At 45.9% G+C, this 14,184-nt stretch overlaps 1 protein-coding gene across 2 annotated transcripts in view; it reads left to right on the top strand.

Moving 5' to 3' along the window:
• The first annotated feature begins 304 nt into the window (after positions 1–304).
• Positions 305–14,184, top strand: part of CPPED1 (calcineurin like phosphoesterase domain containing 1) — a 102,180-nt gene continuing 88,300 nt past the window's right edge. For both annotated transcript variants that reach the window (XM_028117528.2, XM_028117526.1), the window contains exon 1: positions 305–505. Coding sequence is in view for 1 of the 2 variants with exons in the window: in XM_028117526.1 (XP_027973327.1) it covers positions 436–505 (70 nt within the window). In the remaining variant the exon portion in view is untranslated. The remainder of the gene's footprint in view (positions 506–14,184) is intronic.

The raw sequence follows: 14,184 nt of genomic DNA, 5'->3' as shown, positions 1-14,184 counted from the left end.
TATCTCCCAAATGTTGCATGGGCTATACTTACACTGAACAGTCATTCACTGTTTATCTGAAATTCCAACCTAACTGGGCGTCCTGTATTTTTACTTGTGGGACCTGGCAACGCCACCTTAGGGGAAAGAAAGTACCCCCCCAAGGCCTGAGCCCAAAAGCACCCGCCCTGCGCACGCACACGGGCCCCAGTCTAGGCGCCTCCACTGGCCAGGCGCCCCAGTCGATCCCAGAGGGGCCGTTCACGCTTCCGCCCCGCTCAAGCAGCACTAGCGGCGCCCCGAGCGGTCGAGCCCCGCGCACTGACCCTGCCGCCCCGCCCTGAGCAGAGGGCGCCGCCCGGACCCGGGCAGGACAGGCCCGGCGGTTGGGCTGTTCGGCGTCTTGACGTTCCCTCCCACACTGTGTACTCAGGGGAAGCCAGAAAATCGCTCGCCATGTCGGTTACGGAGGCGGGGGGTGTTTTCCGCCGAGCCAGGGGCAGGACCCTAGACGCGTTTCCCTCAGGTACTGCCGGCCTCTCGCCCGGGGAGGGGATGACTTCAAGACTGCGGAACCTTCCGTCGGGGGAACAATCGGTTTGGGGGTGCGCGCCTCCAGCCGGACCGCTTCGGGGGCTGCACTCCGGGGGGGTGGGGACCGCAATAGCGGCCGCACCGCCCGCGCTTAGGGCTTCGAGGGGCGCTGTTTTAGAGACGGGTGTCCCGGCAATGGGGCCTTGCTGGCCTTGACCTAACTTGCCTGAGAGAGGAGAAGATAGAGTAAGGCGGCAAAGCGTGCTTCCCGGGAGCGTGGGCTGTGCAGTTAGACTTGCTTTCAGCCTTGCCTTGGACACGTTATTCAGCAGGACTCGGCCTCAGTTTCCCCACCTGCAAACCGGGAATAACAACCGTGATCTTGTGTGTGGCGCTCGTAGGCGCTCGGTGCACGGTAGATGCGGTTATTCTTACGGTGGTAGTTCACCAGGATGTATTTTATACTCCACAGTCCCGCTTACTTCCCGCAATAGGGGTAATCCACCAGAATGTGCACTGTGCCCATTGGACAGCAGGCGGGAGGGCAGGCCAGGGTCGGGTCAGAGTTAAGTGCTTGGGGTTTGGATTTAGTCTGCCTCGTTGTAAAAATGTGGGGTTTTTTTGTTGTTTTGTTTTTTTATTTTTATTTTTTAAGATTTATTTATTTATTTATTTGACAGAGGGAGACACAGCGAGAGAGGGAACACAAGCAGGGGGAGTGGGAGAGGGAGCAGCAGGCTTCCTGCCGAGCAGGGAGCCTGATGTGGGGCTCCATCCCAACGCTTAACGACTGAGCCACCCAGGCGCCCCTGTTTTGTTTTTTTAAATGCCTCCTGGGGGAAGCGTGAACAGCTGATTTCTTGGTCCTCTCTGGCTTTTCTCTGCCTGGAGTCAAGATTCCCTCCCACGCCCTCACCGGTTTTGTTAGCCCCGGGGACATCACCCCAGATGCCCTGCATGATCTGGCTTGTGCTCCACCTTTCTTGCTTGTCATCCTGCCCTTTGCCCGGTTCTCCTGCCGCTCTGGTTTTTCTCGAAGGCCTTTCTTTTCCTCTACTCCCATAGCTAATAGCCGGGCTGGTAGGGCCTGGCTCTTTCTCAACCCTCTAACTCTAGTTACAAAGTTAAGTCACTTCCGGGGTCAGGTTTTAACCTATTTAAAAAGTAGGTTCCTCCTCAAGGTCTCTGTCCTAAAACCTTGTTCTTTTCTCTCTTTGCAGCTCTTGGTGGGGGAGTGACAAGGTTCTGGAAGAGCATGTGGGGGCCAGAAGTATAGCTGTGGCGGATTTTGGAAAATAGAGTCTGCAATAGTGCCCATTTTAAAAATACCTTAGCAGGACTTTTTTTTTTTTTTTTTTTGGCCCAACATGAGATTTTTGAGATTTATCTGTATTGATATAAGTAGCTCTAGTTGACTCACTTCCCTCCTGGGCAATATTCTATTGTGTACCTTCTGTTGCTGGATATGCAGAGTATCTTCCCTGAGGGAGGGGTGTGTTATCTGATCAAGAAGGTTGAGTGTGAGTTAACAGGGCCCTGAAGGGAGGAAAGAGCATTGTGGACTGTGGGTGGAACAGGTGTAAAAGTCTGTGGCCGGGCAGGATGGGGAAGGGAAGGATAGGGGTGTGGTGTTGTTCTCTGAGAATGGAGGATGGTCGGGGGTGGGGGGAGTAAATGAGGAGTTTTGTCTCTACCTAATAGCATCAAAGAGTTTTAAGCTGCATGTGTGAGGAAACAAGGACACTGATCAGATTTCCGTTTTGGAAAGAATGGTCTAGCTGCGGCAGTGAGAGCAAAAGAATTTCTAGGCCTGAGGAACTTGGGGTGCAGTCTGATTGCAAGCTGGAGCCCAGGAACTTGGCTTGAAGCAACATTTCCATAGCACCCGCCTTGTTCACTTTGGGTTTATTTACTCGTGGTAGCTGGAGGTGCTTGTGGTTGCGGGGAGGGCTTCCGATGGAGATTATGGGGGAAGGATATGGAGGTGTCAAAACTCCTTAACCCACTGGGGTTGCTACAGGCTGCCAGGGGCTCCAGAGAACAAGAGAGTCATTCACCCGGACAAGAACGGGGAGGTGGGCAGAGAGACTGAGAAGATAAAAGGAGAGGACACTTCCCCTGCTGAGATAGAAGAGGGAAGATGACCCTGAGCTTCCCTTAGCGGTGGGGCCTATGCCGGGTCTCCTGTGTGGGCTGAGCATCCCCAGCGGGCATGCTTAGTGGGGGCTGTTTAGCGCAGGGCTTTCAGAGGCCCGGCCTTGGCGGCTCGGGCTGAGAACACCTCGTCTTGTGGGTTCACATCACGGGGAGCGGAAGCCCTAGTCCACCACCAGTGTGCCTCCGTTGCTCTCACCTAGTTCCCTGCGGGCACTGCTGGCACCTTTGAGAGCTGCTTGCAGAGGGTCCACTGCCAGGCCTGGCCCCGTGGGAAGGTGAAGCCGCTTGAGCTGGGAGGGGAGGGTGGCTCTAAAGGCCGGCCCCGAAGAGAAAGGGAAGTAACTGGCGTTTCCCCATCTCTTGCTAAAATACACCCTGCGTGTCAGAGGTGTGGTTAACTCAAGCAACACTGTCCCAAATCACAGCCCTGATAACCCTCATACACTTGTTCCTCGAAGCCCCTTCCTGAATTAGCCAAAGTTTGTTACTCAAGCGAAGCCTGGCAGGTGACGGGAAGAGTCTTAGTCCGTTCAGGCTGTCATTACCGAGCATCACATGCTGGGTGGCTTAGAAAAAACAGACGCTTCTCAGTTCTGGAGGCTGGACGTCCAAGGTCAAGGCGCCCGTGGAAGGCAGGTGTGGTGCATACCTTCCTGGTTCACAGACGACCATCTTCTTGCCGTGCCCTCACGCAGTGGGAGCGGGGAATGAGCACTCTGGGGTCTCTTATAGAGGGTATTAATCTCATCACCAAGCCCTCCTGACCTCACTGCCTCCAATAGCATCACGTTGGGGTTTCGGTTTCAACATAAGAATTTTGGGGGCACACAAACATCCAGTGTGTGGTAAGCACTTTAAGACCCTGTCCCCCCTGGTGATTTATGGGAGTGGCAGGACTGCATGCACTTCTTCGAGTAGTATCATCGAAGAAGCTTGGCTGCAGTCATCCGTTCCCTGTTAACATCATCCAAGAGGCTCCGTCAGCAGATGTTTATAAAAAGTGAATTGTACATGTCTCATTTGAGAAGGTTCACATTCCTCAGGCATGTTCAGATAGTCATTTTAATTAGGCAAATTGATAATTATGTTTCCTTGACACATACCCTAATCAAGACTACTTTTTCCTAGCAAATACTTGTTTTTCTGAAAAGTTTACATCTGTTTTGAAGAAATTCTAAAAAAGGAGAAATATTAAGGTAAAATAGGTTTCCAAAAATTTCCTGTATTTATTTGTTTTCAGGCCCTAAGCTGTTCTCTTTTCCAGTTTCATTTTTCCACCAGAATATTTTCCACCTTAAAGAATAGGGCTCTTTGGTGGTTTTCTTAAAAAGATGATTTCCCCGGACGTTTTAAATCTCTGCAGCTGTTTGAGAGGAGCTGACCATGTTCACCAGTCCTGAATATTTCTCGGTCCCCTCTGGAAACCCTCTCGTGTGGCAGAAAATAAATGGGAGTCTCCAAAATAAATAAATAACTTGCCCCTCCTCTTCCAGTTCTCACCTAAGAACTCTTCTAGAAACAGTAGACCTGAAAATGTGTATCCAGGTCTGCGTGGAGTAGAAAATAGTGTAGTTTGAAAAATTCTAACAGATCAATGAAGAAAATGAAAATGAAATAAATGCTTTTAATTATGCTGTACATTTAGGCCAAACCAGTTATGTCTTATTTGAGAAGGGCTCCTGTGATTAAAACAAGAATTTTGATTATTTATCCCCACCTCATAAATATCATCATCAGGCAAAATTAGTGTGTAAAAATGTTCCCGTGGTAACATTTCTAAGAGACAAAGGAACTTTTATTTTTGAGTGCCTTTTTTTTTTTTTTTTTGCCTTTCTGTATTTTATAACTTTATCGAGGTACCATAACAGTCACTCATTTTAAGTTCGCAGTTCAATGATTTTTCATAAATTTGCAGAGGGGTACAGTGTCAGGATTTTAGAACCTTTCTGTCTCCCCCCCCAAAAAAGAAACTTTGTGCCCATTTGTAGTCTGTTCCTGTTTCCACTCCCTGTGTAGGGAACTACTATGTCCATAGCTTTGCCTTTTCTGGACATTTCATATAAATAGAATCATATGATCTGTGGTCTTTTGTGACTGACTTCTTTCCCTTAGCATCATCTTTTCAAGATTCTCTCATGTTGTAGCAGATAGCCGCACTCTCTTCCTTTTCACTGAATGGTATTCCATTGTATGGGAAACCACATCTTGTTTACCCATTCACCCACTGATGCACATTTGGACGTTGGCAGACGTTCCGCAATTTGGACACTGGCTGTTAGGAATGAAGCTGATATGAACATCCACATACAGATCTTTGTATGGACATATGTTTCATTTTTCTTGGGCATATACCTAAGATTGGAACTGCTGGGTCATATAAATAACTATGTTTGACATTTTGAGGAACTTCCAAACTGTTTTCCAGAGCAGCTGCACCATTTTACATTCCCACCACTAAGGTATATGGATCCCTGTTTCTCTATATCCCCGCCAACACTTAGCACTTGTCATCATCTGTCTTTTTGATTATAACCAACCATATGCGTGTGAATTGGTGTCTCATGTGGTATTGATTTGCATTTTCTTTTTTTCTTTAAATTTTTTATTGTTATGTTAATCACCATACATTACATCATTAGTTTTTGATGTAGTGTTCCATGATTCATTGTTTGTGCATAACACCCAGTGCTCCACGCAGAGCGTGCCCTCTTTAATACCCATCACCAGGCTAACCCATCCCCCCACCCCCCTCCCCTCTAGAACCCTCAGTTTGTTTTTCAGAGTCCATCGTCTCTCATGGTTCGTCTCCCCCTCCGATTTACCCCCCTTCATTCTTCCCCTTCTGCTATATTCTTCTTTTTTTTTTCTTAACATATATTGCATTATTTGTTTCAGAGGTACAGATCTGTGATTCAACAGTCTTGCACAATTCACAGCACTCACCATAGCACATACCCTCCCCAATGTCTTATCACCCAGCCACCCCATCCCTCCCACCCCCACCACTCCAGCAACCCTCAGTTTGTTTCCTGAGATTAAGAATTCCTCATATCAGTGAGGTCATATGATACCTGCCTTTTTCTGATTGACTTATTTCACTCAGCATAACACCCTCCAGTTCCATCCATGTTCTTGCAAGTGGCAAGATCTCATTCTTTTTGATGGCTGCATAATATTGCATTGTATATATATATACCACATCTTCTTTATCCATTCATCTGTCGATGGACATCTTGGCTCTTTCCACAGTTTGGCTATTGTGGACATTGCTGCTATAAACATTGGGGTGCACGTACCCCTTTGGATCCCTACATTTGTATCTTTGGGGTAAATACCCAGTAGTGCAATTGCTGGATCGTATGGTAGCTCTATTTTCAACTGTTTGAGGACCCTCCATACTGTTTTCCAGAGTGGTTGCACCAGCTTGCATTCCCACCAACAGTGTAGGAGCGTTCCCCTTTCCCCGCATCCCTGCCAACATCTGTCATTTCCTGACTTGTTAATTTTAGCCATTCTGACTGGTGTGAGGTGGTATCTCATTGAGGTTTTGATTTGGATTTCCCTGATGCCGAGCGATGTTGAGCACTTTTTCATGTGTCTGTTGGCCATTTGGAGGTCTTCGTTGGAAAAATGTCTGTTCATGTCTTCTGCCCATTTCTTGGTTGGATTATTTGTTCTGTGGGTGTTGAGTTTGATAAGTTCTTTATAGATTTTGGATACCAGCCGTTTATCTGATATGTCATTTGCAAATATCTTCTCCCATTCTGTCGGTTGTCTTTTGGTTTTGTGGACTGTTTCTTTTGCTGTGCAAAAGCTTTTTATCTTGATGAAATCCCAGTGGTTCATTTTTGCCCTTGCTTCCCTTGCCTTTGGCGATGTTTCTAGGAAGAAGTTGCTGCGGCTGAGGTCGAAGAGGTTGCTGCCTGTGTTCTCCTTTAGGATGTTGGACTCCTGTCTCACATTTAGGTTTTTCAACCATTTGGAGTCTATTTTTGTGTGTGGTGTAAGGAAATGGTCCAGTTTCATTCTTCTGCATGTGGCTGTCGAATTGTCCCAACACCATTTGTTAAAGAGACTGTCTTTTTTCCATTGGACATTCTTTCCTGCTTTGTTGAAGATGAGTTGACCATAGAGTTGAGGGTCCATTTCTGGGCTCTCGATTCTGTTCCATTGATCTATGTGTCTCTTTTTGTGCCAGGACTGTACTGTCTTGATGATGACAGCTTTGTAGTAGAGCTGGAAGTCCGGAATTGTGATGCCGCCAGCTTTGCTTTGCTTTTTCAACATTACCTTGGCTGTTCGGGGTCTTTTCTGGTTCCATACAAATTTTAGGATTATTTATTCCATGTCTTTGAAAAAAGTGGATGGTATTTTGATGGGGATTGCATCGAATGTGTAGATTGCTCTAGGTAGCATTGACATCTTCACGATGTTGGTTCTTCCAATCCATGAGCATGGAACGTTTTTCCATTTCTTTGTGTCTTCCTCAATTTTTTTCATGGGTATTTTATAATTTTCTGAGTACAGATCCTTTGCCTCTTCGGTTAAATTTATTCCTAGGTACCTTATAAAACTTGGGTGCAATTGTAAATGGGATTGACTCCTTAATTTGTCTCTCTTCTGTCTTGTTGTTGGTGTATAGGAATGCCACTGATTTGCATTTTCTTAAAGGCTAATGAAGTTGATCATCTTTTCTTGTGCCAGCTGGCCATTTGTATATCTTTGAAGAAATATCTTTTCAGATCCTTTGCCCCATTTTTAATTGGGCTGTGTTTTTATTGAGTTGTTAGAGTTCTTTATATATACTGGCTACAGATCCCTTATCAAATCCATGGTTTGCAAATATTTTCTCCCATTCTGTGGATTCCCCTTTCCCTTGCTTGATAATATCTTGTGCACCAGAATTTTTAATTTTGATGAAGTCCAAATTATCACCTTTTTCTTTTATCACTTGTACTTTTGATGTCCTATCTAAGAAACCTTTACCTAACCCCAAATCGTGAAGATTGACTTCTGGGTTTCTTCTAACAGTATTCTAGTTTAAGCTCATACATTTAGGTCTAGGTCCATATTGAATTAATTTTTATGTATGGTGTGGGGTAAGGGTCTAATTATTAGAAAAAAGTTTTTGCTACAGTAGAAACCTAGTAGTTTGTCAATGAAGAGAAAAAAATTAGCCATTCTTTTAATATTTCCTTTTAATGTAAACTATAAATATACATTCATTTACCATTCTTTTGAGGTCGCGCCAAGGACTTGTCTTGGAGTATTGGGTTTACAGATGAGCCTGCCATGGAGCCTTTCTTGCATAAACAATGCCCATAATTAATTTTTTCCAGTTTGGGTTTTTTCCAGTGGAGTAGTCAGTTAAAAATGATTTGGAAAGCACCCCGAGTAAAGAATTCTAGCTTTATACTTTGTTTTTCCTCTAATCTTTTATGCTTGTCTCCACAACACCTAATTCAGTAGTACTTTATTTTCACCAACTTGCCTTTTATTGAGTGTTCCCAAAACATCTGTCTTCGTTTTATTAGAAGCAGCCCTTTTTACAATTCATATTTCTCTGGTTTACATGTTTAATTGACTGATTTAAAAATAAGGGCTAGCATGAACAGGTTCGGGGACAACTCCTGATGGATGCACAGAGCAGAACCCTTGAGGGACCTCAGGTGACAGTCCATGCCTTTGTAGAGGGCATGGAGAGCGTTGGTAAATCTGGAGGTTTGTGAGGAGAGTGTCTCTTTCACGGAGAGAACTAACTGGCAGCTTTTTATATTTGTGAAGCATAGGATTTTTAACTTTGCCAAACCCTCCCAACTAGTTACAGGTGATAGCATGGGGCCCTGGCAGCTGGAGCCTCCGGAAGCCTGAGAACCACTCTCAGCCACTCTTAGGACCAGGTTTGATATGTAGCCAGACAGGAAATTTTTGTTCAGTGAAAGAATGCCTAAAGTCTCCATGTACCCTTGTTTAAAAAAAAAAGAAACACCTAGTCACGCTAATGCTGGAGGTCCTTCCTCATTTGTAAAACGAAGGCAGAGTGTTGGCTCCAGCTGTCTAAGATGCATCCGTGGTGATGGATGCGTTGGCTTCGCTTCCATGAGGGTGCTGAGACACTTGGGTGATCTGAGGTCCTAAACTGGGAGGTGGGGGGGCCAAGAAGGGAGTGCAACCCTTCTGGCTCCTGGCCCTCTGGCCTCGCCACTGAAACATACTGGAATAGGACAGAACCCCTCCTCTCCTCCCCAGTCTGCTCCTTCTCCTGTCTTACCCCAACTCCCGTTCAGTCAGAAACCAGAGAGGCAACCCTGACTTCTCCTCCTCCCCCTCTTTCCACAGCCCTGTCCTTTCAACCTCCAGAGCTCACCTTGGTTTTGTCCACTGCCCCCTTCCCAGCTCCCACCACTGGGAGCCCAGCCACCCACATCTCTCACCGGGACAGTTCCAGCAGACTTCTGCACCCACTCTTGCCCCACTCGTCCATTCCCTGTACAGCATTCAGAGCCTTCTCTCTGAGACAAAAATTGGGCCGTCATCCCTTGAGGTGGCTTTTCTTGGCCCCTCTCTTTCTCTCTCTTCAGGTAGCCTTTTATTTTTTTTTTATTAACATAAAATGTATTATTTGTTTCAGGCGTACAGGTCTGTGATTCATCAGTCTTACACAATTCACGGCACTCACCATAGCACATACCCTCCCCAATGTCCGTCACCCATCACCTCCTATCCCCCCCACCCCCCTCCACTCCAGCAACCCTCAGTTTGTTTCCTGAGTTAGTCTCTTACGGTTTGTCTCCCTCTCTGGTTTCATCTTGTTTCATTTTTCCCTCCCTTCCCTTATGATCCTCTGTCTTGTTTCTGAAATACCTCATATCAGTGAGATCATATGATAATTGTCTTTCTCTGATTGACTTATTTGCTTAGCATAATACCATCTAGTTCCATCCACGTCATTGTAAATGGCAAGATTTCATTCCTTGTGATGGCTGCATAATACTCCATTGTGTGTGTGTATATATATATACCACGTCTTCTTTATCCATTCATCTGTTGATGGACATCTCAGCTCTTTCCATAGTTTGGCTATTGTGGACATTGCTGCTATAAATGTTGGGGTGCAGGTGCCCCTTTGGATCACTACATTTATATCTTTGGGGTAAATACCCAGTAGTGTAATTGCTGGGTCGTAGGGTAGCTCTACTTTCAACTTTTTTTTTTTAAAGATTTTATTTATTTATTTGACAGAGGGAGACACAGCGAGAGAGGGAACACAAGCAGGGGGAACCTCCGTATTGTTTTCCAGAGTGGCTGCACCAGCTTGCATTCCCACCAGCAGTGTAGGAGGGTTCCCCTTTTTTGCATCCTCACCAACATCTGTCGTTTCCTGACTTGTTAATTTTCGCCATTCTGACTGGTGTGAGGTGGTATCTCATTGAGGTTTTGATTTGGATTTCCCTGATGCCGAGTGATGTTGAGCATTTTCTCATGTGTCTGTTGGCCATTTGGATGTCTTCTTTGCAGAAATGTCTGTTCATGTCTTCTGCCCATTTCTTGATTGGATTATTTGTTCTGTGGGTGTTGAGTTTGATAAGTTCTTTATAGATTTTGGATACCAGCCCTTTATCTGATATGTCATTTGCAAATATCTTCTCCCATTCTGTCGGTTGTCTTTTGGTTCTGTTGAGTGTTTCTTTTGCTGTGCAAAAGCTTTTTATCTTGATGAAGTCCCAATAGTTCATTTTTGCCCTTGCTTCCCTTGCCTTTGGCGATGTTTCTAGGAAGAAGTTGCTGCGGCTGAGGTCGAAGAGGTTGCTGCCTGTGTTCTCCTTTAGGATGTTGATGGACTCCTGTCTCACATTTAGGTCTTTCAACCATTTGGAGTCTATTTTTGTGTGTGGTGTAAGGAAATGGTCCAGTTTCATTCTTCTGCATGTGGCTGTCCAATTTTCCCAACACCATTTGTTGAAGAGACTGTCTTTTTTCCATTGGACATTCTTTCCTGTTTTGTCGAAGATGAGTTGACCATAGAGTTGAGGGTCCATTTCTGGGCTCTCGATTCTGTTCCATTGATCTCTGTGTCTGTTTTTGTGCCAGGACCATACTGTCTTGATGATGACAGCTTTGTATTGTAATAGAGCTTGAAGTCCGGAATGGCGATGCCACCAGCTCTGCTTTTCCTTTTTCAACATTCCTCTGGCTATTAGGGGTCTTTTCTGGTTCCATACAAATTTTAGGCTTATTTGTTCCATTTCTTTGAAAAAAGTGGATGGTATTTTGATGGGGATTGCATTGAATGTGTAGATTGCTCTAGGTAGCATTGACATCTTCACAATATTTGTTCTTCCAGTCCATGAGCATGGAATGTTTTTCCATTTCCTTGTGTCTTTCTCAATTTCTTTCATGAGTATTCTGTAGTTTTCTGAGTACAGATTCTTTGCCTCTTTGGTTAGATTTATTCCTCGGTATCTTATGGTTTTGGGTGTAGTTGTAAATGGGATTGACTCCTTGATTTGTCTCTCTTCTGTCTTGTTGTTGGTGTATAGGAATGCCACTGATTTCTGTGCATTGATCTTATATCCTGCCACTTTACTGAATTCCTGTATGAGTTCTGGCAGTTTTGGGGTGGAGTCTTTTGGGTTTTCCACATAAAGTATCATATCATCTGCAAAAAGTGAAGAGTTTCACTTCTTTGCCAATTCGGATGCCTTTTATTCAGGTAGCATTTTAGAAGAAACCCCTGCTCATTCTTCCATTTGCAATTAGGGCCCTGTTATTCCCGTTCGCTCATTCTTTTCCCTTATGACACTTATTACAGCTTATAGTTGTGTATTTATTCCTGTGACTTTCATGTCTTTTCATGCCTCTAGACTATAAATTCCTGGAGGGCAGGAAGCCCAGACCTAGGACAATGGCAGTGGTGGTCACTCAGTGGCCATTTGTTATAGAAAGAAACAAGTAAATGTGATCACATTTCGGTATCTGCCTAACCTGTTCCTTACACCATGTATCCTCTGGACAAAACAAAGCAGAATCCAAGGTATTGAATCAGTCCGTAGGACCCCTTGCAAACCACCCTGGGTGGCCCTGAGGTTCGTGCACTGCTCAAAGGTGTCCCTTAAAGGAGGTTCTTGTTACCAGGTAGGTGCCCTCTCTGGGCTGCATCTGCCCTGAGGAAGGGGATGCCTTCTCACATCTAGGGCCTCTGTTTTTGCCCACCCTTGTATCTGCAGGGCATCTCTGCCCAGAGACAGCACCTTCTTCCACTTTTTCCCAAAGCACCATCTGGGTCAGCAGCTGCCTGCTCTCTTGGCAGGGTAGCATGGGTAATGGTGGGAAACAAGTCATAGCAAACATCCACCCCAAAAAGGCAAACCCCAAATGGAGTTCTGCTTTGGAAAAGCAAGAGAGGTTCAGGAAATGTCTTTTTCGCCCTGTAGCTGTTGTCTAGAAGAGCATTGGGTGAAGCCAGTGATGCTGAAAGCCACCTGGCCAAGAAGCCCTGGCCTATCAGCCTTTTGACTTCTCTGAAGGGTTGTAGATAAAGATTTTGGCAGGTCCTTTATCTGGAATGGCAAGTGTGGCTGCCAAGCTATGACTCAGAAGCTTTTGTGCGTCTCAAAAACCACCTTTGGATGCATTTAGGCAGAGAAAAGAGAGGTTGGATAAATTCACTCTGCTACTTAGGAAGTAATATGGAGACTGAGGATATTGCTGTCACAGGTAATTATTTTGGGGGAGGAAGGGACCCCGAAGGGCACTATTTTTTTTTTTTAAACAGCTTCACATACCAAACAATTCACCCCTTTACAGTGTATGATTCAGTGCCACTTAGTCTATTCACCGAGTTGTGCAACCATCACCACAGTCGCTTTTAGGACATTTTCAATCCCCCAGAAAGAAACCCGGCACCCCTTAGCTGTCACCCCATCCGCCACTGCAGCCCTGGGCGGCCGCTAACGAATGGCACTATTAAATGGGGCATAAGCTCTGGCATTTTTACAGTCGGGACATTTGGATCGTTAAACTAGAAAGAGTCCCAAAGTGGTGAAGATTGTTTTGTTGCTGTTGTGGTTTTGTTGTTGTTGTTGTTTTTAACCCCTAAAATAAGATTAGTCCCCGGAGGAGTTGAGGGGTATTGCTGAAGACATTTAGATTGTGATTCATGGTGCAGATGGCTACTGGGAGAAACTGCAAAAATTGCATTTCATTGGCATTTGCTCTTTAGCCAGAAAGCCTCCAGACGGCTCTAAAGCTCCCCATCCTTGCCATTTTATAACCGAAGCAATATCCCCAGTATGTGAACAGAGGATGTTAAGATCAAAGCGTGTAATTGTATATGTGTGTGTGCATGCGCGTGTATCTGTATCATCACGTATTTTCTGCGCCCCCATGTGCTGTGGGGAATAAAGAAATGGGTAAGGTTTTGGTGGCTTTGTCTATGCTAAGACAAGGGTAGGAGTTACCGTAAGTATCAGTCATGATCACAGAAGCTCACACTTGACTGCTTACTGTGTGCCAAGTGCAAATGCTTTCCATGTATTCACTCAGTAATTGTTCACAACAACCCTTCTTGAGGTAGCTGTGTTACTCTTACTTAACGGATGAGGACACTGAGACCCCGAGAGGTTAAGAACCTGGCTCTTAACCTGGTCCTGTCATGTGATTGGTAAAAGGTGGAAGTGGGATTTGGGCCTGGCTCACAAGCTTCAGAGTCTAGGCCACCCTGGGACTGGGTGAGAGCTTTGGGAGATGGAGACTTTAAGTCTTCCTCAAGCCCACATGTCCTGGCATGATCTATCCCCTGCCCTCCATTCACAGTTGCCTCTGGTGTCAGGGTCCGGTCTTTGCCGTGCCCTCTGCCTGGGGGGCGTCCCCACAGCCACTCTGTGCCTGGCTCTCGTGTCACCTCACAGCTCTGTCCAGCGCCTGCCCCCACCCACCACTCACTCTGTCCATGATCGCAGTGATTCCTTCTGCGGTAGTAATGAGCACAACATGCGGTCACCTTAGTTGTTGACCTGTTCGTCATCCATCTCCCCGCTACTGTGTAAGGTCTCAAGGAATGGGACCTATGGCTCCGCTCACTGTTGAATGTCCAGCGACTAGTGTGGCACCTGTCATGTGGCCGGTACTTAGAACAAATGTGCTGAATGATGGAAGAAGGAAGAGCTGCATCTGCTTGTGGGGGAGGGAGGGAGGCGCTGGGCTGGGAAGGGTAGGTGGAGTTTTAGCAGGAAGAGTTGGTAGAATGGGGAGCATCCCCTGGAGGAAAGAGTGGGAAAGCATGGCGTGTGTATGAGGAGCAGATAAGGGTCCCTTTGGAGGGATCCTGTGGCATGTTTTGCATAGGGTTTCTCAAATCTCTGTATTGACATTCTGGGCTGGACTGTTTGTTGTAGGGCTGCCCTGTGTAATATGGGATGTTGAGCAGCATCCCTAGCCTCTATCCACTGAATGCCAGAAGCACCATCACCCTCCCAGGGTGAATCCAAAAAGTCTCCAGACATCAGATATCCT

Source organism: Eumetopias jubatus, unplaced genomic scaffold, assembly GCF_037043125.1.
Source record: "Eumetopias jubatus isolate StellerSeaLion01/CBP00866 unplaced genomic scaffold, mEumJub1_p1.0 scaffold_12, whole genome shotgun sequence".
In the NCBI taxonomy this organism is placed as follows: Eukaryota; Metazoa; Chordata; class Mammalia; order Carnivora; family Otariidae; genus Eumetopias; species Eumetopias jubatus.
This window is presented reverse-complemented; position numbering and strand designations above follow the sequence as displayed.